This window comes from Zootoca vivipara, chromosome 1 (genome assembly GCF_963506605.1).
Source record: "Zootoca vivipara chromosome 1, rZooViv1.1, whole genome shotgun sequence".
NCBI lineage: Eukaryota > Metazoa > Chordata > Lepidosauria > Squamata > Lacertidae > Zootoca > Zootoca vivipara.
The window spans coordinates 85,328,948-85,356,931 of NC_083276.1; the positions used below are offsets into that span (position 1 = coordinate 85,328,948).

General features: G+C 46.0%; 1 protein-coding gene across 1 annotated transcript; it reads right to left on the minus strand.

Annotated features, from left to right (window-relative positions):
* Positions 1-503: 503 nt before the first annotated feature.
* On the minus strand, positions 504-27,547 carry IHH (Indian hedgehog signaling molecule). Its single transcript, XM_035127300.2, has 3 exons — positions 27,009-27,547; positions 12,830-13,091; positions 504-4,386 (listed from the first exon to the last, which is right to left on the minus strand). The coding sequence occupies exons 1-3, from the start codon at positions 27,312-27,314 to the stop codon at positions 3,737-3,739; spliced, it is 1,218 nt and encodes a 405-aa protein (XP_034983191.1). The 5' UTR covers positions 27,315-27,547; the 3' UTR covers positions 504-3,736.
* Positions 27,548-27,984: the final 437 nt, after the last annotated feature.

Consider the following 27,984-nt stretch of genomic DNA (forward strand, 5'->3'; position numbering starts at 1 on the left):
AGTTATTTTAAGAGCGGTGTCACCAGTGTGGCATGAGTGCCCACATAGACTTCTCTGGTTCCCACAGGTTCCCCTACCTCTGTTGAAATTATGCTTGAAAGAAGCATTCTAGTGTTGCCTGTACGGTGTTGCAGGGTGTGCTGGCTTGCGGGGGTGGTGACAGTTTCTCTGGTTTGCAAACATACTCACAAAAAGGTTGGCAACCTCTGTTTTAAGAAATAACGCTACTTTTCCTTCAGAACACTAGAACTCTCCTGATCAATTCCATAATGTCTGTTAAGCTAGAGATTGCATGCTGGGAGCCAGACCTATGTATATGTATATGTATATGTATATGTATATGTATATGTATATGTATATGTATATGTATACCTGTGTGTGTGTGTGTGTGTGTGTGTGTGTGTGAGAGAGAGAGAGAGAGAGAGAGAGAGAGAGAGAGAGAGAGAGAGAGAGAGAGAGAGAGATGGTCTTTTGACTCAGAGAGAAAAGACACAGACACCAAGTGTGGGTCAAGAGATTTATTAGACTTCTTGCCTGTTTAGGAAATCTACATCCAGTGAAGAGACAAAAAGCTTTGCAATTCCCAATGGTCCCATTAAAATATCACTTCTGAAATAATTCTTAAATACTTTTATCCTTAGAAAAGAATGTCCCGCCCCGCCCCATTTGGTGTCATTTAGCAAAAGGGTTTCCTCACCAGGGAAATATTTTTGAGCACCCTGCAAATGCAAGCAAATAAATAAATGTCATGGGGTAAGAGATGATGCCTTCCCAGATGCTACCACTCCGGTCACAATATTGGGACTGTGGGGGCCTCCTGAGCTACGCTGCTAGCAAGGGACATGCTCATTCCTTGTTGTCTTGATGACTTAACTGAGGAGAGATACTGGTACCAGACAGGGAAGAAGTAAGAGTGTGGGGAAGGGGCAGATTCTGGTTCTGACTAGTGCACAAAGTGCTATTGGATTTCTTTAAGGAGATGAATGAAATTAGGGCATCTGGAACCCAGCTAAGGGCTGCTTCACATGTGACTATTTTCAGAATGGATATTACTTGCTTGCAGGAAAAGATTGTATACAACAGCTTTACAACTAAATTTTCAAAAATTAATAGCCTGAGAAAAATATAACCATTTTGCCCACAAAAAATATATTAGTCATCTTTGGCACATGAATGGTCCCAGGGAGGGGAGGGAGGGGGGAGAATAAATGAACTCTTTTCATTAGAAGACTTAACTCCCAGATCACCTGAAAGTTGTTATTATACACAATTGCACAAGCAGCTGTTTGTAAGCCTTGTGTACACTGCTACCTGGGGTGAGCATGAGGGTCTACTATTCTGCATGTACACACATCACAAAGCCACATTTTCCAACACACATGTGCACATGTGAAAAACTAGTGTGAGTGCTCATCTGACACTGTTGTGTGCATGCTATATATTTTTCCCTACACAAAATTTATTTCCTTGGAACAAAATTTCTGACACATGAAGAGGCTCCAGGAATGGACCTTTACATTTCCTTGGCAAATGCATCTTCCCAAACCCATGTTTACCAAGGGAATTTGATTGTTGTGTGCATGCATGTGTACAAGGATGAATTAGTAGATGGGAGTGTTTAACACTCCCCCTACCTACTGCTTCTCCTTGGCAAGTGCTCTCCCAGGTAATCTCTGTTGTCGATGTCCCCCAAATTATCTGGGCTTCCTTGCTTTCTTGAAATGTGGCTGAGCTTTTTTTAAAAAAATGCCAGGGAAGGGATTGCATCAGAGAATTGGTTGGTTGGGAAATTGTTACACAACCCCCGCCCCCCGGCATGCCAAAAAACAAAGAAACTGATTCTCTCCCACAAATGTTACCCCCACAATGCTGCATAAGTGTGGTCTCATAGGAACAAGTAGTTCCCCCACCCTGAGATACCATGTTACTTCTGAGAATATCGCAGAACAGCTAAAATTGAGCATGTAGTGGACAGTGCATTTCTTCCCTCACATAAGCACAGGGATCAGAACCTCTGTCTTGTTAACAGAATGGAGACTGTCTTGTTAGAGTGCTGTGATAATGGAGGAAGATTATCTACTCAGTTATTACAACCCAATAGAATATATTATTCTCCAGTACTTTCAGGAAACAAAGGGTGCTTTAAAAAAAGGTAACGGAATCCATCTCTCCTGCACCTCCATTTCTCCTCGCCATGTCCCAGTTTGCTCTAACAGAAACAAGATATTCTAAGTCCTGCTCTTTGCAGAGGACAACCTTCTGTTTGGAGGGGTAGCAAAGGAGAGTCCTTTATTTCAAGGGCTGCCTACTGTGAATCTGAATTAAAAAGAAAGAATCCTAAGAAAGGAGAGCAGGAGGGGAGTGGGGAGGCTTGAAGTTGCCCATCTACAGTTATCACCTGGAAACAGCACACAACACATACTAGGTCACTGTCTTCCCTGCTATGAAGAGATGCGTGTTTCTATTTAAATAACAATCATTATTTCTAAATTTGCAACTGTACATATAAATTAGTATATGCAAATCAATGGTTTTGGTGAAGCATTTCCTGGGGGGTGGGGGGATTGTGTAAATGTCCATCCTACCCTTTAGGTGGTTTCCTTTCAAGATTACTTAACATGGGTTAACATCCTTAGTTAAACTGTTTTAGCCTCCTTTTGATAAGCGTTCAATACTTAAAGCACATTGATAAGGCACATTTCTCTCCCCTACACCCCCCCATTCTTTCAGTGCATGGTTATTGGTGGTAGCAGATGGCATAGTGGGGCAGCGGTGTTCACCTGACCTCCCGTCAGTCGGATCTACTAGTTACTGTGAGGTAGAGGGGTGAAGTGACAACACTGATGCAAATGCACTGGAAGAAACACAAATTTGTCTGGCTCAACCTCACCACTGCCTTGCCCCTCAGCTACCTCCTGGTAAGTAGCCACAATGTAACCAACTGGAGGTCAGGTGCATGCTGCCTGTGTCCACTACTGATTATAGGTGGAATAATTCTTTACTGATTCTGAGTATGAAATGAGGCATTATAAGTATTCCAGGCTTAAATTCACCTGATCCAGAGAAGACGGTGTGATTTTATAAACAACCTTCACTTTCTACTATCTCTTCCCTCATCATAACTGGTGCCCACCTCTCCACTTCAGGGCTGGTGCACTATCTCTTGTCTCACTCACTGCTCACAAGCCCAGTTGACTGGCAGCTTGAAAGAGCAACGGAAGAGTCCCATATGTCTTCCTTACAGCTACTTTGCCTGCCACAGTGTTAGGAGGAGCACCACATGGATGTCTGCCCAGAGAAAGTATCCTGCAGGCCCCCCATACTCAGCCCTCCCAGATACCTTCTTGTAGCAGCCCACCCCCTCCTACTTCTCCAGTCTGCATATTGAGATGCAGGATTTCCTTCCCCTCATTCATTCACCCCAGGCTTCAGGACCTCCACTCACTACCCGCATCCACCTGGTTAACTTCCCCTCTATCAGAGGCTCCTGAACCAAAATAGCAGCATACAACCCTGTCATTGGGTGTCCCCTTCTGTAACCTGCCAAAAAGGGGACAACTCAGAGATAGAGGTCAAAACCTCTCTTTGGCCCTTATGCCTGGGAAAGGGTATAGGGAGCCAGTGGCCTCACCTTTCCCCCACATTCAGGATTCTGGCTACCATGCAGTCCCTCCCTTTAACCACAGGAGGTGACACCCGGTTTCTCCCTCTTTAAGGGGCACCTGATGACGTCATCTCATCTCTCAAACTGTGCTGTGGCCAATGGGTGGAAGCTGTTCGAAGCCAGGAGCATTCGGCCTAGGCGATAGAGAAGCGCAGGGTACCAATGAACACCTTCTGGTTGAGTCTGCTCACCCCCTGCCAGGCTGCGAAAGAGTCGAAGGGGCCAAAAGGCCAGCTGGGCCAGGTGCTGCTCCTGCACCAAAGCAAAACAAGATGCTACCACTCCATCCACCACCACCGTCCCGTGGCGAGTGAGGGGGGCATAGGCCCCAATATCCATCTGCACTGAGGCTGCTGCTACCCTGGCTGGTCTTAGTTCACCCCCATCTGTCACCAGCACATATTGGCCTGGGTGTACCAGGCTGGCAAAAATAGCCTTCATGGGTGCAGTGGCATTCTCCCCCACAAAAAGGAGGTGTGCTGCAGTGAGGGCAAGGCGGCGGGGTGGATCCCGCGTCTCAATGACGTGGAAAGCAGTCCGTGCCGATGATGCCTTGTCCAGAAATGCCAGGAATTCACTGTATATGGGACGGCCTTGCTCATCCATGGCTTGGACCCGCTGCCCAGGCCTCAGTGCCCACACTGGAATCTTGGTCCCGCTTTCTAGAGTTGCCAGTGCCTGGGCTGGGAAACAGCCTCCTGTCTTTGCCGCTGCTGAATGCTCTAGACAAAGAGAGGGAGAGGGAGAAACAAATAGAGAGACCAGCCCAGTTACTAGAGGGAGGGAGATTCGATTAAGGTGCAAAGAAGTCAACATAAATGAAATTTGGTAAGATTTAGATGGGCTATGGGTGTTTCTGATGGTAAGTTTTGTTATAGGGAGCTTTCAACTGGAATCAAGTGGCCTCTGTTTTGTAGGTTGGTGGAGAGTACAGTTCATATAGATTGCTGATTAATTCATCTAGCAGGGGAGTTGGGAAACTTTGCAGCCCAAGCACCACTTTCCTTTCTAGGAAACCCTTTGGGGGCCACATGCCAGTGGTGAGTGGGGCCAGAGACAATTAATGTAAATTTCACCTTTGTATAGCAGGTTAGCTTCTACACATACCCCTTCCTACCCTCCACCCAGGGCAGAAGTTTAATTGAAGTTCAAGGACACATTTCAGCCATTCAGGAACACTCAAGGAAGAGTGCAAAGCAGGGGCAGTAGGGGCAATATTGAGTAGAGGTGTGCTGAGGAGAGTTTCTAGGGCCAGATAGAGAGGATGGAGGGCCTGATATACGATGTCACATGCACAACAACCTAGTTGCAGGGAACTACCCGGTAGGCAGAGGGCCTTCTCAGTAGTGGCGCCCACCCTGTGGAACGCCCTCCCATCAAATGTCAAAGAGAAAAACAACTACCAGACTTTTAGAAGACATCTGAAGGCAGCCCTGTTTAGGGAGGCTATTAATGTTTAATCCATTATTGTATTTTATTTTTCTGTTGGAAGCCGCCCAGAGTGGCTGGGGAAACCCAGCCAGATGGGCGGGGTATAAATAAATTATTATTATTATTATTATTATTATTATTATTATTATTATTATTAATCTGAAATAGCCTTTCCCATCTGATTGCCCTCCAGAGGTTTTGGACTACACCACTCATCAGCACCAGCCAGCATGGCCAATGGTCAGGGATGATAGGAGTTGTAGTCAATCAACATCTGGAGAGCAACAGGTTAGGAAAGGCTGGTCTTGTTTAACCGACACCTAGGATCCAATGGTCATATTGAGTATTTCTACACAACTAATTTACATCAGCTAAATAAAAAACATTGGTTAACTGTCATGTCTTCCTCAAATATGCTGGGAATTGTGTGGTAAGGGTGCTAGCAGGCGACCCCTAATTCTGTTTCCTCCTTCCAATTATAGTTTGAATGAATGATGCACACTCTCAAACATCATCAACAAATATTCTACCACTGATCTTTTACACTGTATAACAAAGATAGCAAATACTAGCTTTGTTATCCTGGGAGGGAGTGATCATATTCTCCTGGGTTGGAAGATATAGAGGCAAGGGAAAACTGAGTGTAGTTGGACACACACTCTGGACTTTAAGAAGGCCAATTTCGAAAAGCTGAAAGAGCTACTGAGTATGATCACGTGGTCAGAAATGCTCGATGAGAAGGGAGTCCAAGAAGGATGGAAGTTTTTAAAAGGAATAATATTGAAGGCCCAAATGCAGACAATATCAACAAGAATGAAAATTGGGAGGCATCTAAGGAAACCAGTGTGGCTGCTGCATAAGGAGCTTACAGATGAACTGAGAGTTAAGAAGGGCATGTATAAGAAATGGAAGAAAGGGGAAACCACAAAGGAGGAGTATACACGAGTAGCCAACATTTGCAGAAGGAAAGTCTGGCTGGCTAAAGCTCAGAATAAGCTCAGGCTTGCAAGAGAGGTTAAAAATACTAAAAGGTTTATTTGGCTATGTCCGAAGTAAGAGGAATAACAAGCAAGTAGTGGGTCCTCTGCTTGGGGAACACAGAGAAATGCTATTGGGTGACAGAGAAAAGACGGAACTACTCAACACCTACTTTGCCTCTGTCTTCACTCAAAAGGAAAGTGATGCCCAACCTGGTGATAACAGAATAAATGATGTAAGGAGGGAGCTGCAGCCCAAGATAGGAAAAGAGGTAGTAAGGGAACACCTAGCTACTTTAAATGAATTAAAATCTCCAGGGCCTGATGAGCTGCAACCAAGAGTACTAAAGGAGCTTGTGGATGTAATTTCAGAGCCTTTGTCTATTATCTTTGAGATTTCTTGGAGAACAGGTGAGGTCCCTACAGACTGGAGGCCGGCAAATGTTATCCCCATCTTCAAAAAGGGGGAAAAGGAAGATCCAGGCAACTGCTGACCAGTGAGCTTGACATTGATACCAGGGAAGGTCCTACCGTAGAACAGATAATTCAACAGTCGGTCTGTGAGCATTTAGAAAAGGATGCTGTGATTACTAAGACCCAGCATGGTTTTCTCAAAAATAAGTCATGCCAAACCTATCTGATTTCTTTTTTTGATGAAATTACAAACTTGGTGGCTCAGGGAAATGCTATGGACATAGTGTATTTTGATTTCAGTAAGGCTTTTGACAAGGTCTCCCATTATATTCTCACGAGGAAGCTGGTAAATGGGTTGAAAGAGGTAACTGTTAGGTGGATTTATAGCTGGTTGACTGACCAAACTCAAAGAGTACTCATTAATAGTTCCTTGTCATCCTGGAAAAAAGTGACAAGTGGGGTGCCGCAGGGTTCTGTCCCGGGCCCATTGTTGTTCAACATCTTTATAAATGACTTGATTGAACAAATTGAGGGGATGCTCATCAAATTTGCATATGACACCAAACTGGGAGGCGTAGCTAATGCTGCAGAAGACAGAATCAGAATTCTAAATGATCGTAACAGATTGGAGAACTGGGCGCAAGCTAACAAAATGAATTTCAATAGGGACAAATGTACGGTTCTGCACTTAGGCAGGAAGAACCAGATGCACAAATATAAGAGGGGGTCATCTGGCTTACTAGCAGTACATGTGAAAAGGATCTATGGGTCAAGCTTAACATGAGTCAACAGTATGAGGCAGCAGCAAAAAATCTAATACTATTCAGGCTGTATCAACAGTAGTGTCCAGATCAAGGGAAGTAATAGTACCACTCTATTCTATTCTACCATAAAGAAGGCTGATCGCCGAAGAATTGATGCTTTTGAATTATGGTGCTGGAGGAGACTCTTGAGAGTCCCATGGACTGCAAGAAGATCAAACCTATCCATTCTTAAGGAAATCAGCCCTGAGTGCTCACTGGAAGGACAGATCCTGAAGCTGAGGCTCCAATACTTTGGCCACCTCATGAGAAGAGAAGAATCCTTGGAAAAGACCCTGATGTTGGGAAAGATTGAGGGCACTAGGAGAAGGGGACGACAGCGGACGAGATGGTTGGACAGTGTTCTCAAAGCTACGAACATGAGTTTGACCAAACTGCAGGAGGCAGTGCAAGACAGGAGTGCCTGGCGTGCTATGGTCCATGGGGTCACGAAGAGTCGGACACGACTAAACGACTAAACAACAACATTCTGCCTTACCTCCCTGCTCACTGCGTCTGAAGCAATAATTTGCTCTCCACTTGCAAATGCAGACACTCAAAACTGGCTTGCACTGACTGTAATTCCAAGTGGACACATATGGAAAACTGTCTCCAATTCTGGGCACCACAATTTAAGAAGGATGTTGACAAGCTGGAACATGTGCAGAGGAGGGCAACCAAGATGATCAAGGGTCTGGAAACTAAGCCTTATGAAGAGTGCTTGAAGGAGCTGGGTATGGAAAAGAGGAGACTGAAAGGAGATATGATAACCATCTTCAAATATCTTAAGGGCTGCCACATGGAAAAGAGAGCATGCTTGTTTTCTCCTGCTCTGGAGGGTAGGACTTGAACCAATAGCTTCAAGTTGCAAGAAAGGAGATTCTGACTAAACATTCGGAAAAACTTTCTGACAGTAAGAGCTGTTCAGCAGTGGAACAGACTCCCATAAGAGGTGGTGGGACTCTCCTTCCATGGAGGTTTTTTAACAGAGGTTGGGTGGTCATCTCATGGATGCTTTAGCTGAAATTCCTGCATTGCAGGGGGTTGGACTTGATGACCCTTGGGATCCCTTTCAACTCTAGAGATTCTATGATTCTCTAACTACTTTATGGTTTGACAAATACAATTTTACTGCCCTTTAGTAAATCTGCCTCTGTTGCTTTGAGCAACTTAGTGCTTCTTTGTTTAACATCTGTATTTACTATTTGGCTTCTGCTTGGAAGTAGAAAAGGTGGGAAATTAATGACATGTAAAGCAAGAATCCCTTCTTTAGCCATCAGCCTTCTGTGAAAGGGTAGGAAAAACCACCCTCTAAAAGTGGGTGGGCTCAACAGCCAATTAAGAGCATCAGAATAGATCTGCTCAGCAAGTAGCCTGAGAAACAAGGACCACGATAAGAAGACGAAATACCGGTACTGTACCGTACTTACTTTTCAAGAAGGCAGCCATGGCTTCTGAAGCTTACATAACCCAGCAAACAATCAGAAAGCTGGTAAAGCACACATAGTTTCTAAATAGTACTGATTTAAATTTCTTTAAAATTTAACAAAGCCCATCTAATTCAGTATCCTGCTCTCACAGTATCCAATGGAAAACCTGCTAGCAGGACCTCCATACAACAGCGCTTTCACCACATCTCAGCTATAAATTCTCCAGGTGGGCTTAGGTAAGATTCTATATTCCATTATTGGGTAATGATGTTTGACCACCTTTCAGAGAGATCTTGAACAGATTACTGAGAGAATGTAGGTGATGTGCTTTGAAACATTAAAAAATATCAAGGTGAATGCTAAATAGAAAAGTCCCTCCATACTTCTTGCTACTACAAACTAGCATAGGCTCCTCTTCTGTAATGGAAAGAAGAGCAATGATGGTAATATAAAGCATATTGTATCATGTGTGATTAATGCAGCATTGACTTCCCTCTAGCTAGTTCTTCAGATCCCTAAGATCAGGCATCCCCAAACTTGGCCCTCCAGATGTTTTGGGACTACAGTTCCCATCATCCCTGACCACTGGCCCTGTTAGCTAGGGATGATGGGAGTTGTAGTCCCAAAACATCTGGAGGGCCAAGTTTGGGAGTATCTGTCTAAGATTAAAGGAGAGCCTCCCCAAGCTAGCAGATAATAATGTCCCGTTCTCTTTAGGCACTTTTCATGTCCAACTTACTTGCACTTAACAAAAACAGTAGACTCTCTTTTCCTCCAATTCTCAGTTGGTTGTTTTTCAGTAATGATTCTAAAAAGTTCTTTTTTCGGGGAGCACTCAAGGGTATGCAGTATCAGTAGCCGCCCCCCCTCCCAATGTTAAAAGTGTGGCGCTTACTGTAACAACTTCATGGTGAGCACCGGCATCTTTTTTTCCCTTAAAAAAAGCACTGATTATAAAATGCACAAACAGCCATCCACAGCCAAGAGGGCCGTGCCTTTCTTTCTCCTATTCACTTCACCATTTGCAAGAATGGGGGTGTCTGTCTACAGGGAGCACCCAAAACAGCCCCAAGCTCACCTTTGGATCTGGCATGTAACTGACTTGTGAGATAATCTCAGTGTTGTGCAACATCTGCTGCTACTGTTGGTCAGATTTAGCCACATGCAAACAGATATTGGTATGTGGAGAGCAATGGAGCTAGTATGGCAGAGCATCTCAGAGAGTTAGCTGCTATAGGCATGTTCTCCCTTTCGTTCTTTCTCTTAGTCCCATGTGTGTGATAAGTAAATAATAAAAATGGTCTACCGTACTCATATAATTCATTTGAAACCAATTGCAATGTCTATATGAAATGCTAAAAATTGTCACCATGTGGGAAGAAGACACTTAAAAATGGAGAGTTTAGCAGATGCCATGCCATAGTCATGCATCTGGATATCTCCATTGTTCAGTCTTGGCTCACAGATGATATAGTCATGACCGTGACCAAGGGTGCCCTTTTGAGCATACCATATGTCAATTGAAACAGTAAAAATCAATACACAATGTATCTTCATTGTTTGGGAAGGGTCACAGCTCAGTGAAAGAGCACATGCTTAGGTCCCAGGTTCAATCTCTAGCATTTCCAGGTAGAACTGGAAAATACTCCTGTCTGAAACCCTGAAGAGCTGCTGCCAGTTAGTTTAGATCAGGCATCGCCAAACTGCAGCCCTCCAGACGTTTTGGCCTACAACTCCCATGATCCCTATCTAACAGGACCAGTGGTCAGGGATGATGGGAATTGTAGTCCAAAACATCTGGAGGGACGAAGTTTGGGGATGCCTGGTTTAGATAATACTGAGTGGTCTGACATTGAAAAAGGCAGCTTCCTCTGTTCTTATGACCTGTTTGCTACATGGATGATATGGTCAAGAGGGTGCTCCTGGTACCATGAGCAAGACTGTGCCACCTGGATCAGGTTCAGTGGCTATGGGCAAGCTAGTGTGGAACTGGGACTGGATCAGGTTCAGTGGCTATGGGCAAGCTAGTGTGGAACCTGGAGGGATTGTAGTGGTAGTTGTTAGTTTGGTTTCAACCCAACTCTCCAGGAAAAGGGCAAGTTCAAATATGAAAAGTTAGTATAGCTCATTTTTTATAAAGGAGATAAGACTTAGAGAAGCCAGGTGGATGAAGAGACTGGGGAAGGGCAGAGGACAGACAGACCAGGCCACACAAATGGTACAAAAATAAAGGCCATTTATTAAGGTACTTATGGCAGGCCAGCTGCCCTGAATACACACCATTTCCAGACACTTAAAAGTCCTCCATTAAACCAGTGTTTGCTTCTCTCACACTTCATCTTATACAGGACAGGGCATTCCTTCTGTACTGAGCATGTTCCACTGTATCAGGAGTGACTAACCCAAAGCCCTCCAGATGCAGTTGGACTACAACTCCCATCAACGCTCATTATTGGTCTTGCTCGCTGGGGCTGATGAATGCTGGAGTCCAAATACCTGGCAGGCCACAGGTTAGCCACCCTGGCACTATACATTTGTCCTACCCACCATCCATCAGCCTGAAATACTGGAGCAATGCCTACCTTCCAGAATAGCCTGTACTCAAGTGCTTGTCTCCACCTGTAGTAAAAACCTGCACCTAGGATAAACTCTCCAGTGTTGGCTCACGCTGATCCTTTTTGCCCCACCATCAAAGCTGTTGCCAACCCTCCAGCATCCAGTGCTTTCCCTGCAAGATTGTGCTGCTCCTCTAGTCATTTACTACCAAGACAGTTTCCCAGTCTTTGGCACTTTGTAGTGTTGCAACATCCTTTTGGAAGCATGGGCACCAGAAGCAGACACAGCATCCCAGCAATGTGTGCAGCAATGAGACAAATGAAAAGTGTTTTCCTACTCCTGCTAGTGGAGCTCAGAGGAAATGGACAGTCTGTAGAGCTCCACAGTCAAAGTGCCCAGCTTGGAGGTGGCAGGCCACAGTACCCAGTGCAACCATTTGAACATTTATGCATAATTTTTTATATCCACCACACTTAAACCTAACTTGCAGCTTTGTAGATATCAAGGCTTTGGGGACCCAAAGTCCAAAGGGACAAAAAGTGCTTGTTTCTTAGCCACTTGGCTGGCACAGCTACTTCCTGGAGAGTATAAAGTGGCACAGTCCATATTGGTGCCAGAGGGGAGAAGGTTGTGCTCCACTCTGGCTGAGCCAGTTTCTTTCTCCAGCGCTGATCTCTCCTGGTGTGCTGCAGTCAGGAAGGTGGAGACTCTGCTGTTGGGTCAGGCAGTATAAGCTCAAGGCAGGGCATAGGCACTTCCTTCCCATCAACCAGAGACCCTGTGGGTCTGGAAAGGGCCGGAACACCAGCAGCTCATGCTAATGGTCAAAGGATAGGAACAAGATGCCACAGTCAAAGTGTGGTACTCTGGCCAACAGGGGGAGAACCGCAGCACCTAATCCCAACAAACAACTCAGGCCCCTACTGTCCTTAATATACCTAGGGCTGGACCAAACTTGTTTCTACCCACTGCTTGTCAAAATCTACATTTTTTTCTGGATGAGAGGAGGTGCAGCTCAGATGAAAAATATTAGCCAGGTGTTCAACAGGGAGAGTATTTGCAGGAAAATATCTCCTGTGGCATTTACAACCAGATCTTAGAGCAGGTGAGGGAGACACTCAGGGGAAATAAGCCAAACCAAGATTAGCTAACGCTAACATAAGGTATTTAATTGCATGCAGGGATGGGAGAATATCTGTGGTTCACCAGCTATTGCTGGATTACAACTCCCATTATCTCTGATCATTGGCCATGCTGGTTGTGGCTGGAAGGAGTTTGAGTCCAACAATACTAGTAGGGCCACAGGTTCCCCAGTTCTGATGAACAGTAAGAATGGAGTACAGCATTGCTACTGTTGTCCCATGGTGACCCATACAATAAAAAATGTGGCATGCAAAGGAGCAGTGCTCTTCAACCTTATAACTTACCCACTCCACCTTCCATTACCCCAAACCTTTCTTCAATTATGCCTATCTCCCTTATTCATGATTCACAGATACTCTCCCACTCCCCATTCCTGCCAATTTCCCTCAATCCCATCTCAAAACTGGTCCTTACCAGATTTGACAGAGCAGTGAATGTGAGCCTTAGATTCATAGTAGACCCAGTCGAAGCCAGCCTCAACAGCTAAACGTGCCAGCATCCCATACTTGTTGCGGTCACGGTCAGAGGTGGTGATGTCAACAGCACGGCCTTCATAGTGCAGCGATTCCTCTGAGTGGTGCCCATCTTCATCCCAGCCCTCCGTCACACGCAGCTTTACCCCTGGCCACTGGTTCATTACCGAAATGGCCAGAGAGTTTAGGCGATCCTTGCAGCGCTATGGGAAGTGGGAGAGAAGTGACAGAATAGAAATAGATCAGCATCATGCACCTACACATAGAGGAGAGCATTACCTTGAAGTACAAAACTTGGATTAGATTGGGGTGGCCATGTGTCCTACTTGACAAAGGACAATCCTTTCCTTGAAAGGGTGGCAGAGAATAGTAATAGTAGTATTATTATTATTAGTAGTAGTAGTAGTAGTGGTAGTAATACTTTTATTATTTATACCCTGCCCATCTGGATGGGTTTCCCCAGCCACTCTGGGTGGCTTACAGAATATATAAAACACCAAACATTAAAAACTTCCTGATACAGGGCTGCCTTCAGGTGTCTTCTAAAAGTTATGTAGTTCTTAATCTCCTGAACATCTGAAGGAAGGGCATTCCACAGGGAGGGCACTACTATGGTATTGAGAAGGCCTTCTGCATGGTCCCCTGTAATTTCACTTCTTGCAGTGAGGGAACCACCCAGCGCCGTCTTAAGTGCCCCCGGAGCCGTGGTGCGCCGGATCCCTCCGGCGCCCTCCCGCCCCGTTTCCCAGCGAGGTGGGCGCCGCGCGCCGCGCGGGTGCAACAGGCGCTGCTGTGCGGCAGGCGGGCGGGCAGGCGCAGCTGCGCAGCGGACCGGTCGGCCAGCGGGTGGGCGCAGCTCGCGGCGCCCTCCTGGCGGGCCGGCACCATGGTGCCCTGCGCCACCCAGCCTGCACGTAGGGCCAGCTCTGGAACCACCAGAAGACCCTCGGAGGAGGATCTTAGTGTCTGGGCTGGATGATGGGGGTGGAGACGCTCCTTCAGGTATACTGAAAAACTGGTTTGTTTTGTTTTGTTTTGAAATGTGTAAATGGGTAGCCTAGATTAAATTCCTCACCATATCAAGCATTGCTTAGCCACAGTCCAGAACATTTACCATCTGGGCAACAAAGAACCACACCTGGGTCAACACACATGCAGCCAAACGATGTGATAACATCTTGACGTGGTAGCAGTTCAGTCCACAACTAGGTGCTAAAGTCACTTTGCTTTTCAAAATATAGTCTACATTCTTGTTGAACCCCTCCCTCATTTTAATAAAATAATAATAATAATAATAATAATAATAATAATAATTTTATATACCACCCTTTATCAAAAGAAGCTAGGGTGGTGTACAACATTAAGAACACATTTTATAGAGCATAACAATAAAAACCTAATAAAACGCACAATAATAGGCAGCAAAATAATAAAATAACCATAATAACAGCCCCTCCCCCAGCTTTAACAGACCATAGATTATTTAATGGACGAAGGCCATATAATGATGGTGCCAGGCAAACCTCTCTGGGGAGAGCATTCCACAGATGGGGGGCCACCACAGAAAAAGACTCATTCTTATGTTGCCACCCTCTGAACCTCTCAGGGAGTGAGGACATAGAGCCTTGGATGACAAGTGCAGGGTCCGGGTTGGTTCATATGGGGAGAGGCAGTCCTTAGGTATTGAGGTCCTGAGCTGTGTAAGTCTTTATAGACCAGAATCAGCACTTCAATTGGGCTCAGCAGCTAATTGGGGATAATAATAAAAACCACCTTACAACAAGGGCACTGGCTCCTGGGGGCCAAGGCACTGTGGGCCACACAATCTTTTTCTTAGGGGTCCAGACCCCTTCAATGTTCAGAGGGCCCCACATGTGATGTCCTGACGTAGCATGACATTGTGTGTATGTCATCAGGACATAAAGACATCATGTCATAAAGATGTGACATAAAGACGTCATGTTGGGCCCCTTCAATCCTCCAGAGAAGGTGGTACCTCTCCCCTTACATAGAGACATAATGGTCCCTCTAGATCAGGCATCCCCAAACTTTGGCCCTCCAGATGTTTTGGACTACAATTCCCATCCTCCCCGACCACTGGTCCTGTTAGCTAGGGATCATGGGAGTTGTAGGCCAAAACATCTGGAGGGCCGCAGTTTGGGGATGCCTGCTCTAGATTGTCACGATTTTGCAGGAGGGATTCAAGCACATACTAGGACTTTTGGTGTGTGCAGTTAAGGTGGATTAAATGTCTCCAGTGCAGAACAAATCCTCCTAAAAAAAAGACTTTCTGCAGTTTGGAAAATGATTGGAGAATGCATTGAAAAGTGTGGGGTAAACTAATGACTAACAAGAAGATATGTAAACACTCCAAAGTAGATCAGGATGGGTACAAGATGGGAGATGATTGCCATATAACTGCCCTGTAAACAAATCAAAATGAAAGCTCATTAAAGACTGGTCAAACTGTAGTCTAATCTCTGTGTAAAGCAAGTCAGGGTGAATGTTCAAGAAACAGGTAATCTGGAGGGGCCCAGTTTCTAGATACCAGGAACTCATTATTAATATATAGAAATACACACCATACGGGCAAGTCATACTCTATTGCTTCTGTCCATACTGAACAATATTAAATTCATCGCTTTACTGTCCTATTTTCCCTCCATGCCCTATTACTGAACTTCCCTGATTTGGCTTACAAGTAAATGAGTCACGAAATATGTCACTTGTGACTAAAGTCCTGCACAGACCTAAAAGCTTACATTAACCCTGGGATACCTGCACAGGCCATTCTGAGAGCAGCCAAACTTAGTTTCTTGCAGGATGCCAATTGATTGGTAATGACCCAGGTGATCAAGTGTACATTGGTGCTGTCAGGGCAGGATTTTGATGCAGAGGTCCAGTGCCCCTTTCATTTTTTTAAATAATATTTTTATTAGTGTTTTCACAAAATTAACAACAAGATATAAAAACAGAAAACAAAACACATAGGTAAAAACGAAAAGAAAAACGAAAAACGAATAAAAAAGGAAAAAACACATATAATAATGATTCTCTTGTAGCTCTTCTTTAGTGCCCCTTTCATTAGAACAAGCAGATGTCCCCCCCACCCTGAATGCAGCAGTGCTGGTTTCCCACAACTGAAATAAAATGAAGTAAAACACATTTCTATCTAAAGAGGGTGTGTACGTGTGCTAAGTTCAGAGTCAGAAATATCCTAAAACACCACTGCACTCATGCTGCAATAGTCACACGTATTTCATGAAATCCTGGGACATCACAATAGAGAAGCAGCCCCACATTGGAATGTGTAGTTTTGTGTGTGAAAAAGAGGGGAGAATCATCCCAAACTGCAAAAAGACAGGAAAGCCCTTCCATGTGTGACCTTGGAATGTGGCCAACAATCTGCAAGGATGAAAGGCCTGACCCTCCCATTCCTTAGGTCACGTTTCACTCAGCCTTGAGAAGAGGGCAAAGAGCAATGCAGCAGCAGCACAAGGGTGAGGCAAAAAAAAACGCCCCTGCATTCAGAGGAAAGGTCATATATGGCCAGGGCTGGCCTTTGTCCCTAGTAAAACAGGGCAGGCATAAAGGGCTATCCCAGTTTCTACAACCACACACACCACTGTTTGTTCTGGACCTCAAGAGATAAGGTGACACAGAAGACAACAAACTATGTTTTATATATGAGAGAGATTTATTTATTTCCTTAAAATACCATAGGAAAGGTGAGGGTTACATAGTTTGGGGTTACATAGTTGGGTTCCCATCCCCCTCACTTTTCCTTGTAACAACAGTTAACAAACCACTCCAAATCACCTTAACTTTGCATATTGTAGAAACAAGCAAGCTGATGAGTCCCTTCGGTGAATCTGGATGCATCAAGTTTTGTGGGATTATTATTATTAATTTTGCTTTATTTACTGTAATTTCTTACCCAGCCTTCATCATATGGTTCCTGGGTGGACAGCAATGCTTTTTTTAAAAAAAAAAAAGTACATACGATATTAAAACCAGTTTAAAACAAATGTTAAACTGCAGACCAATAATAAGGACATGTCAGGGCCCCAGAACACCATGTGAAAATGCTCACTTCTTAGTTGATGAATCCAAATACATGGGCAGTTCCTCTCATCAAAATAAAGGCTTTCAGACAGAACTTTTTTATTCCTCACAGTCAGCTGCACAGAGAATAGCCATTGTACCCATCACCTTCACCTCACATTCACACTCTTCCAGGCTATATCATTTACCCAGAGCAATGGGAGAGCTCATGGGAGAATTACATAGGGAACCACAAGGTACAAATTCTTCTGCATTGGGAATAAATTCAGAACTGATTCACATATACACTAATTCCAGCTGTAGCCAGAAGGTGTCAGCGTAGAGCTGCAACAGGAAAGCTGATTGACCCAAGGCAGGTGCTTTAATTCATTGACCACAAGGCAAGTTCTAAACCAGGCATCCCCAAACTTCGACCCTCCAGATGTTTTGGACTACAATTCCCATCTTCCCCGACCACTGGTTCTGTTAGCTAGGGATCATGGGAGTTGTAGGCCAAATCATCTGGAGGGCCGCAGTTTGGGGATGCCTGTTCTAAACTAAAGAAACACCTCTGATGCCCAGATATAGGAGCAGATATTCTCAGAAAGAATCCCCCACATTAGGTGCTGAGGCTGCTGTACCATGGTGCAATTTGAGCTGCAATGAAGGGTTGGGAGAAAGCAGCAGAAGAGGAAAGGATCAAACTATAGAAGCCTCAGTGCCCCATCAATTCTCCCAAGACTAACAGAATAGGGTCTACAAGTTGAGCAGTAAAAAAAGGGATTTTGATAACAAGGTGCTGGATATTTGGTGAAGCACATAACACATCTGCCCTTCCCACCATCCAAGGGGATAATCATAAATTGTAAATATAAATACAGGGCACATTTTCAGACTGCTGCTATTTTCTGGTGGGATTCAACCACATATTGACAAATTCAGGCAGCACAATTATAGCTGATTGGCAGCTCTTGTGTTTTCTCCAAAGACTGCACTTTTTGCAATAAGGGAAGTGACAGGGAAATGCACCGGAGGGTGTGAGATAACACTTGCTTTGATACAACATCATCTAGCCTCATTAATATTGTCTAATTTCACTCCAAACAAATCAGGCTGAATGCTCAGTAAACAGCACATGGAGCAGTACATGCTCACATATGAAAGGTATGAGGTTCTCATTTCTTACCTCAGTTATTGAGTCCAATTTGTCAGTAAAAGGACAAAATTCAGCAAGTCCTGCTTCCAACGCCAACTATACCCACATATATTCAGCCACAAATATTCTCCAGGATTCCCTCTCATGCCCTTAGAATGGAAGCCACATTCCAGGGCATGCAGTCAGTGATGCTATGAAGAACTTGTCCATGGTGAAAGGTGGGGATGGGAACTATATTTACTAATCATTTGGCAATATCATTTGGCATCTGTCCACTTACTCCTTGTCCAGAAAATGTAACTTGTAAGCCTACAGGAGTGGCTAACTTGTGGCCTTGCAAACGTTGTTGGATTCTAACATCTATTAGCCCCAGCCAACAATCCCAATGGTCAAGGGCAGGCATCCCCAAACTTCGGCCCTCCAGATGTTTTGGACTACAATTCCCATCATCCTTGACCACTGGTCCTGTTAGCTAGGGATCATGGGAGTTGTAGGCCAAAACATCTGGAGGGCCGCAGTTTGGGGATGCCTGGTCAAGGGTAATGGGGTTCACTGTCCAGCTGCTGCAGGTTAGCCTTCTCTGATTTACTGTATATTATAGTGAACAGATCCACAGTACACTTTAGAGAAGGGCTGGTAAGTGTTAGTGTGGTATAGCCTAGAAAACGAGGAATACCTGGGGTTCAAATCCCCATTCAGTAATGAAACTCACTGGATGACTAGTCATTATCTCTCAGTCTAACCTACTTCACAGGGTTATTGTGAAGATAACAGGGATGAGGGAGAGAACTACATATACCACTTTGATATCCTTGGAGGAAGAGTTGGGTTAAAAAAACTAGCAAATAAGCCTTAATGGCAAGGTAAAGAAATGACAAGTGGCAAGCAAGGGCAGGAACTACATTGTTTCTGTTTTATACAGTACTAGCTGGCCCTTCACACGATGCTGTGCGTTAGTCTGTGAAATCGAAGGGTAATAGCCCCCCTTCAGATCCCCCTGAGCTTCAGATTCCCCCTGAGTCGAGGCGAGATACTGTGGAGAGGGGAGGTTTCATCCCTGTGTCTCCTCCCACCCTGTTCTGACCCATTACGTATCCCTGCTCCCTATTTGGCCCCCCACCCCACCCCCCCACCCTAGGCAGGCCCCTACCTCCACTTGGCAATGTTGGTTATTTGGTGGGGGATTTTGGGGGGGGGGTAGTGGTGCTAAATTGTAAAGTAAAAACCCCTTGCCGGGGCCTAGGAGCCTGACAGGAGCCTAGGGGTATGATAATGGCTGCCTTGGTGGTTTCAGTTGCTTGGTTGATGATGTCATTTGGTTTGTGGGTGTGGTTTAGATTTCACAGGAAGGGAGGGGTGGAGGAGGGTATAATGCCACTTGAGGGCGCTGTTTGACTTGGTGGAAAACCAGGTCTATACCTGCCCAGGTGTGTGATTTGAGGGATTTTTGTCCCCAACAACGCCCGGGGAGTGGCCTGGATTGTTGTGTCAAAATTTCAGGACGATTGATCAAGCGGTTACGGAGAAAAGTGTTACGGAGAAACATTTATATATATATAGACTGTGCACATTACGGGTGTCCAATCTGGAGGAGCCCAGAGGATGTTGGGCTGGCCTAACTTAAGCTCCCTGCAGATCATGGAGAGGGAACTTTGGTTCAGAGAGCAAAGAGAAGGAAACTGGGGCTGGGGGGTGGTGATGGGTGGAGAAGAGGTGAGGCAACTATTCCTGGGCCTTATCTCCACCTCTGAGCTCAGGCACCAGAAGCAAACAGAGACTGACATTCTTGAGAAAGATGGAGTGATAAGGACATGTGGGCGGGATCCTGTTGCCCAGGGATATGCAGACCCTTGGACTTGATGAAACTCAAGTCAAGAGCAATAAGAAACCAGCAATGGGGGTAGTGGTGAAGAGGAAAGGAGGGGCTGAACCAGAGCACCCCTCATGCTCAGGTGATACATTTTGAACCTCGCATCATGCCTCAGAAGCTATGCTTCTAGCATGCCTGCCTGCTCTGGAGAGAAGGTGGGGGTGCCGGCAAAAGTCCAAGTATTATCAGGTTAGCTTGTTGCTGTAAACATACACAAACTTCGTTGGATTTCAGCTTCCCTCAGCCTAACCACTGACCATGCTGACGGGAACTGATGGAAGATGGAATCCAACATCTGATGGGCCAAAGGTGGTTCTTCCCTGAACTATAACATGCTAAGTGATATTTCTAGCAGAGTCTCTTGAATGGGGGGCCCTTGTTGAAAGCCACATAGATCTCAAGCCCTGTTAATAGAGGCAATGCATGATTTTATGTTATGATTGTTCAGCCATATAATCCATCCCTATGCCTAGTCAGGCTGCCATGTGCAACACCAGTGAACCTCTTTGGTTTTGCTTACTCTGTCACACTCTCTGTACTTCAACCAGTGACAGACTCCACCCCCATGCCCCTGGTGTGGGTGAGAGCACTGACCCAGCAGACCTCCAGCTGCATCCCAGAGGCTTTAGGAGACTCACCTGGACCACAACACTGACTAGTGGCAGGCAGGGTGGCAGACCAAGAGGGGAAAATAGCTCTTGATCTGCATTCCTGGAGCCCACAAGCATTTCTCCGGTGATACCGAAAGAGTCCTACATAACTTCCAGCTCCACAGTACCCATCCCCCAACTATCACCATCCCAGGTTCCTGCTCCAACGGGCAAGACTTGTGGAATTTACAAGAGGGAATAGTCCCCTGTGTAAGCATCTCAGTCATGCTTGTGTCAACATCTTCACAATGCTCAGCACTCACCTTGCTCAAATATCCTCCCAGCAACCCTGGCCAGCAGGGGAAACTGAGGCATGGGGGAGGGAGGGAAATAAGCCCCATTCAGCATCTTGGTGCCAGAACCGGAACCTGCATGTCCTTGTAACTATGTCATTTAGGGAGGCGTTAGGAACACACACACCCCTGTTTCCCCTGTCTTTCAGATCACAGGGCTCTTTACAGAGCAGTAGCCACATCTCACTGGGTCTATACTCCAAGAGGAAGTTCTAAAACATTCAATGGGCCTAGATCTTCCTGACATCCCCTGTCACTCCAAAGGTCTAATCTACTACAACCAGTCTATTGTACTTCTTCCCCCATCCCACCACAAAAAAGAATAGATGAGACCCGGCCAAAAGTAGCTGGAGCCTAGCCAGCGGCGGAGCTTCATGCTGCCCCCAGGGGCATGGCGTGCATTCTGGGGGCGGGGCGGGCGCAGGGGCGGGGTGGGCATTTTGGGGCGGGCCTAGCAATTCACCTCACAGGCCTCCCTCCCAGCCTTTCTCCCCACTATGCATTGCTTATCTCAGACTATTGTCAAAAGTTAGACTTTAATCAAGGGTTGAGGTCTACAACAACATCTGCGGGGGGCATAGGTTCCCCATCCCTGCTTTAAATGTTAGGAGTTTGTTTGTTTTTCATTTACCACATCTGTAACGTAAAACTTCCATTTGGCTAAAATGGACATCCATACATGTAAAGTTTGTAAACAAACAAACAAACACTACAGAGCTTTTTTAAGGGTCCAATACGAAAACACTCCCAGAGCTGGAGACAGAAGGCAGATTGTTTTCCCCAGTCCTTCCTATTCTAGATTTAGTATATAACCCTATTTGGGGCCACCATCTCCTCAAAACAGGCTGACTGGAGAATCCGGATGGTTTTTAAAACAAAGATTGGACTCTGAATAGTTTGCTTTTTAAGAATTAGCTTTGATGTTAAACTTAGAAGGTGGCCTAGTGAACTCTAGGCTGCCTATAGGTAGTCAGATTATTTGCTTCCAACTTAATAAGCAGGATTACCTTGCTATAACAATCCCCCAAGACAGATTCTATCCCAGTTATGTTAACTGAAAAGTTAGGGCATCCTTTCCCCCCACAACTACTTCCTGCAGGTCAATTCCCCCCAGACGTTAGCCAGAAGTAAAGTGGTGGGTAGGCATGAGGTAAAGCTAAACATCTCCCTCCTGCCTACTAATTCTCCCTTGCAAAACCTCCTTCCCCCTTACATGGTAAACATAGGATTGGAAAACCCATGCTTGCTGTGCAATAATGTCATTCCAATCTTCATCTGAGTTAGCATACTCAGGATCCTGCTCCACATTGTGTTAACTGATTCTTGGGTAAGCACATTATGACAAACTTTTTTACCCTAGGACTTATAAGTGAAGCTGAGGCTCTTGGGAAGGGAAGGGTGTGATGTTTCTGAACAGGTATCACTTGCGTATTAATTCTACTGGCACTTTATAGGAAGGAAATCCCACTGAATTTACTGAAACTTACTTCCAAGTAAATACATTTCAAATTGGACTCCAAAGACTAAAATGGTTCTCCATATTTTTTTATTTTAAAATAATTTTTATTAATAAATTCTTAGTTTACAAAAATATGTGCATTGTCTCTTTTTTCAAGTTGTGTTTTCTACAGATCAGTTTCATTTGCTGTGAGACATTAGTGTTGCATGCAGTATTAGGTTGGGAAGAAAAGAGGGGGAGGGTGGGCATGGTGCATGGGGTGGGGTGGGGATGCTTCTATTCTTCCATTTAGTGTATGTGTGGGATTTTGTTTCAGCGTCACTTGTGTGGGTTCTCTTTCTATTCACTTGTTATATTTCCTTGGTAGTGAGAGGTTGGGGGTAACCTAGGGTGTGGTTGGTTGTCTTTGGTTTGCTGTAGTGAGATTTGTGGGGGGGGGTTGGGGGTGAGGTTAGCCATATTGATTTGTATGCTGTTAGCTGATTCTTGTTGTTGTCTTGTTCGACTATGTATGTGATAAAGGGGAACCATACTGAGGTGAAGGCATCTTCTTCTATTTGTCCCCATGTCAGTAATGGATCCCCATATTTAGCTTGGAAAGGGATTTTCCCTTCCCATAGTCAGAGACTTGCTGGGGACTAAAAGAGTCTGGTTTTAGCTTTTGCTGTAGCTGCATGTGACATGCTGAGCCTGCTAGGCATGTTTTGCAGGGCTCTAGCTCCGTGGTGGAGTATCTGCTTTGCATTCAGAAGGTCCCAGATTAAATCCCCAGCATCTCCAATTGGAGTGAGCATGTCCCATTAGAAAATCTGGAGAGCCACTGCCAGCTGGTGTGAACAATACTGAGGCAGATGCACCAATGGTCTGATTTGACGTAACGCAGCTTCCTATGTATGCTTATCCCTCGTCCCATAGGCTTTTCTGGCATGGCGTACTTGAATCCCTCCTGCTCTATGGCTATCATAGCATAGGAGCCAACTCCTAGGGACTGTGGGGGCTTCGGCTGCCACAATAAAATATTTGAGGGGGCTGGGCCCCCACAAAGTTTATGGGTGGGCATTCCCATTCAAATGGTGTGTGTGCACTGTGTCATGTGACTGATTATGTGGGGCGGGCTTACCTGGGCCCCCACAATATTTTATTCAAGTTGGCACCCCTGTATCACAGTAATTGCCAATGTGGTGCCCTGCAGATTTTTCAGACTATGACTCCCATCATGTTATGCTGGCTGGGTTTGAGGAGAGTTGCAGTCCAAAATATCTGGAGTGTACCAGGCTGCCGAAGACTGCTCTGCCATGTCATCTGATACTGAGCTGCATTTTTCTTATATTGTAGGGTTTAACTGAGTGTCAATAGCATCTGAAGAGCATAATAAATAACCCACTACCCTCTAGCCTGGCATTCAGTTTTCTGACATGACCAAACCAGTACAATATTCCTAGATAGTTCACAAGCAGAGCATGTCCTCAGAGTTTTCACTATCCCTTGTTAATCTCCATCATTTGATATGCAAAGTGGGCAGCAGCCTCTGAAAATGAATGTTAAAACTTTTGCTGTTGAAGCTAACAGCTGCCAACCAACACCTTTGATGTTTTCATCTAAGCTAGGAGTGGACAGAAGGCTGATCATGATTAACCAGTGCAATGGCACAGTTAGGTAATTGGACTTAACAGCCTAACATCTCATCTACTCATTAGATGGTAATTTGCATTGCTTCACTTACTTCAGAATGTGATAAGTCAACCCCAACATATTTGGAGCCATCCTGCTTATTCTCCCAAGCGGGGCCCCAGACTTCTGCCCCCAAGTCCTGCCCCTGTTGACACTGCTGCACCAGTTTCTGGTGATCCACCCAGCACCTGCTGGCTGCAAGGATTCTTACAAAGGATGTTGGACAAGATGGACTTTTAGTCAGAGCCAGCAATGCATTTCTTACATGTGTTTGTTTGTTTACATATTTAAATATTTATACCCTGCCCTTCACACCAAAAGTTATGTGGAGCCTGAGTACAGTATGCAACTTAGATCACATTTGTAGAATACAAGAAATATGTTCTTTCGTTTTTAAGTAGACCACTCAAGACTGATCTTTTTTTAAAAAAAAGTTTGGGACATGGTGGCTTCTGCCTGTTGCAGAGTAGATTGAATTAGGTCACAATTAAAGATACATTGATTGTTCTTATTTATTTAAATAATGCTATTATAACCAAGTGGCAAAGGTCATCTTCAAGATATGGCATTCCTGTCAGGTGAGACACCCAGAATATATCCTCCCCATCCTAAAATCCAGTTTCTGGGATTGATTGTACCCACAAAACACCTATCCATGCTTAACCTCTTGCCCAAGTGCCAGTATTGGCTACTGCTTCCCTACCTATCACATTTTGGGTGCAATCCTATGCATACTTACAAACCATACTGAACTTAGTGGGACGTAGTTCTGAATAAGCATGCAGTTTCCCACACTAAAGCTGCAGTCCTTAACACACTTTATAGGGTGTAAATCCCATTGAACACAGTGGAATTTACTTTTGGGCAAAGCAACATAGGATTGCACTGTGGGGCTACAATCATCAGTCTACTTGAATAGCTGCCAGGTCCCCTTTGTGGAGAATGAGCCAAAACAGAACTGTTGGTAAACCCTGTCTTTCCATAGCAACATTAGGGGAGAAACCATAGTAAAGGGGCATTGGAGAGAAGCCAAAATAGTTTCTGAGAGGGAATGTGCTGCTTGAATTAGATGCTAGGGAAATGGTTTCTGCAGTGATGGGGAGGACAAACAGCAGGTCAGGGAGCACATATGCCCATCCTTGCTGCCTTGTAAGGCCAAATATGTGCAACCACTGGAGGTAGGTATCAAAGTATTGTCCCCCAGACAGGTTGCTTTGCTAACAGGCAGGTGCCTTGCTATCACGACCTACTCTCTATGCACACAAGCTATAATTGTACAGTGGCTATAGAGCTAGACCTAGATCAGAAATTGGGATCCAGTGGCTCTCCAGATGTTGTTGGACTCCAACACACAGCAGTCCATGCATGACCAATGGCTAGGGATAATGGGAGTTATGGTCCCGCAACCATACATGAACAGATCCCTGTATGAAATCCTCTCAGCCACAAAGCTCCACTGCATAACCTTGCTTGCACTGTACTTTTCAGCCCAGACTATCTCACAGAATTGTTCAGTCTATAATAAGAATATGAAAAATACTGTATTGCAAATCTGTGCTGTGGCAATTACCTCTATGGAAAAGGATGTGGGGAGGAATAAAGTTCATAATAATAATGAGTTATAATTCTTAATGTACTTCAACTATCATTTTCCTCCACATTACAAGATGTGTTTTCATATTTCAATTTATGCTGGTGCCTGATGAGACATCTCATTTCTTGAAAGAAATTGAGAGCAGGGATGAGAGAGCGAGAGAAATGAAAGGATTTAATGTTGTCTGTGAAACTAAGCAGGCAGGCAGGCAATCAATCAATCAATCAATCCCCAAACACCTCAATTTCTCCCTATCATCATCCTACCAACCCTTCACAGTCCTAACAGTCTGGGCACCTCTGCGGGATTGGGACCATGCACACATAGAACATCATTTGTGGCAATCCTTTGTGTATCCTCTCCAAGGGAAATGCCAAAGGGTAATGACACAAGAACGGGCCTTCACAGTGGTGGCTCCTTGATTGTGGAATGTTTTTCCCAGGGAGCTTGAGGGAGGCAAACCTGACATCTTGACTAGCTGTTTTGGGGCACCAGGTAAAAATCATGTTTATTCACCCAGGCCTTGGGAGTTTAATTTTCTGCACATGATTTTAAGTGGGATGGGATGGAATTGGATTTGCTCTTCTATGCATGTTATTTGGTATATTTTATGTTTTTATTCTTGTTTTATATCCATTTTGTTTTTTAAAGTTGCTTTGAGTTCATTTCCCCCCGAAAAACGCGACCAATATATATAACCAATATACTGTACAGTATATAACAAGTAGTTGTCCCGGAACGCATCTGCCCTCACAACACCTAAAGAGGAGTGATTTTTCCCGTGCTACTGCTACCGGTGCCAAGCGGATAAAAGGATCTGGACATGATTATGCATCATAGCCCCTAAACTTTCATCAGGGTTTCCCCCGGCAATGAGAGTCTAATAACATTCCAGGTCTGGAGCAGGAGCAGGAAAGTGATCGGAACCCGGAGCTGACTTCCAAAAAGCCATTCCAAAGGTCCCGGTAATCTCTCCATGCTTCCACGGTCATGGAGCCCGTAGCTACGCTTTGCTTTCCTCGAAAGCCGGCGAAACCCACAGAAGGACTGGATATGGAGGCGGCAGCAAACAGGTGGCCAGAGCCCACACGGAGTGAGCAGGTGCCCCGGAAAAGGGAAGAGGAGCCGTGAAGGATCTCTTCCCTTTATCCGAAGGGCTAGCCGGCCACTTGGCACAGAGCAGCTCAGTGGGGCGCGGAGCGCAGCGCCGTGTTTAGCTCAGCTACGGCAGAGGGCACGTGGGTTCGGGTTCGAGCGTGCCGCTCAGGTAGACTCGAGTGGAGAAGGCAGGCACCGAAAGCGTGCGAAGTGGCCAAGTGGAAGGCGAGAGACGGGGCGCAGTGCAGCGCCAAGGCTGGAGCAGGGGCTGGGGTTGGTGCCTACCTGGGTCATGAGGCGGTCGGCGCCTGTATTCTCCTCGTCCTTGAAAATGATGTCCGGGTTGTAGTTGGGCGTGAGCTCCTTGAAGCGCTCGGAGTTGCGGGCGATCTTGCCTTCGTACCTGCCGCTGGCGCCCAGCGTCTTCTCGGGCACATTGGGGCTGAACTGCTTGTAGGCGAGCGGGATGAGCTTTCTGGGCGGGCGACGGCGGCTGCCTACCACTCGGCCCGGCCCGCAGCCGCGCACCGGCGGCGCTAGCAAGAGCAGAGCGCAGCCGCTCAGCAGGAGCAAGAGCCGCGCCGCCTTCATGGCTCCGACGACGACGAGCGGGCGCTCAGCAGCAGGAGGAACTGCAGCGGCGGTAGCGGCGGCGGCGGCGGCAGCCGGGCAGCCCCGGGCAGCGAGCAGCGGCAGCGTCCATGCGGCGAGCGGGGCAGGTGCGCTGATGGGCCGCTCTGAGCCGGCCCGCTCCGGCCGACGCCAATAAATAGTGCGGGCCCCGTTTGTTTTGGCTGTCGCGGTTAAATCGCCGCCGCGCTCTATCGGTCAGAGCCGCTGCTGGAGCTGCTGCTGGAGCTGCCGCTGCCTCTGCTCGCGGCGCACGAGTGAGCGACAGAGAGGGGAAATTGAAGAGATCCGGGATCGGGGACCGCCAGGACCGCACCCAACCCGTGGCCGGCCCTCCCTCTCCCTCTTTCCTTCGCCTCCTCCCCGCGGAACCTGCCTGCCTGCCACTACCAGGGCTAGCCGACGGGGAGGGGGGGCAGGACTCGGAGCCCGACCCACCCCCGCGCCTCGCTCACCTGCTGTCATCGGGGGAGGCTTGCGCCACGGCAAACAGAGCCGCCCCTTCTCTCACTCCATCCTGGCGCCCAGTCCCAACTCCACGTGCACCACGAAGAGGGGCCAAAAGGCTGCGGGCCGAGGCACACGCTTACTTGGGAGTAAAGCCCACTTCTGTTAGTGTCAGTTCAGTCCC

Bases quoted from the DNA above. Each gene is read 5' to 3' on its own strand.
- IHH (XM_035127300.2), bottom strand. From the start codon at position 27,314: ATGAAGGCGGCGCGGCTCTTGCTCCTGCTGAGCGGCTGCGCTCTGCTC. The intron at 13,092-27,008 runs GTAGGCACCAAC...CACTTCCCATAG, and splicing joins CCGACCGCCTCATGACCCAG to CGCTGCAAGGATCGCCTAAA. The intron at 4,387-12,829 runs GTAAGGACCAGT...CTCTTTGTCTAG, and splicing joins TCACTGCTCTGTCAAATCTG to AGCATTCAGCAGCGGCAAAG.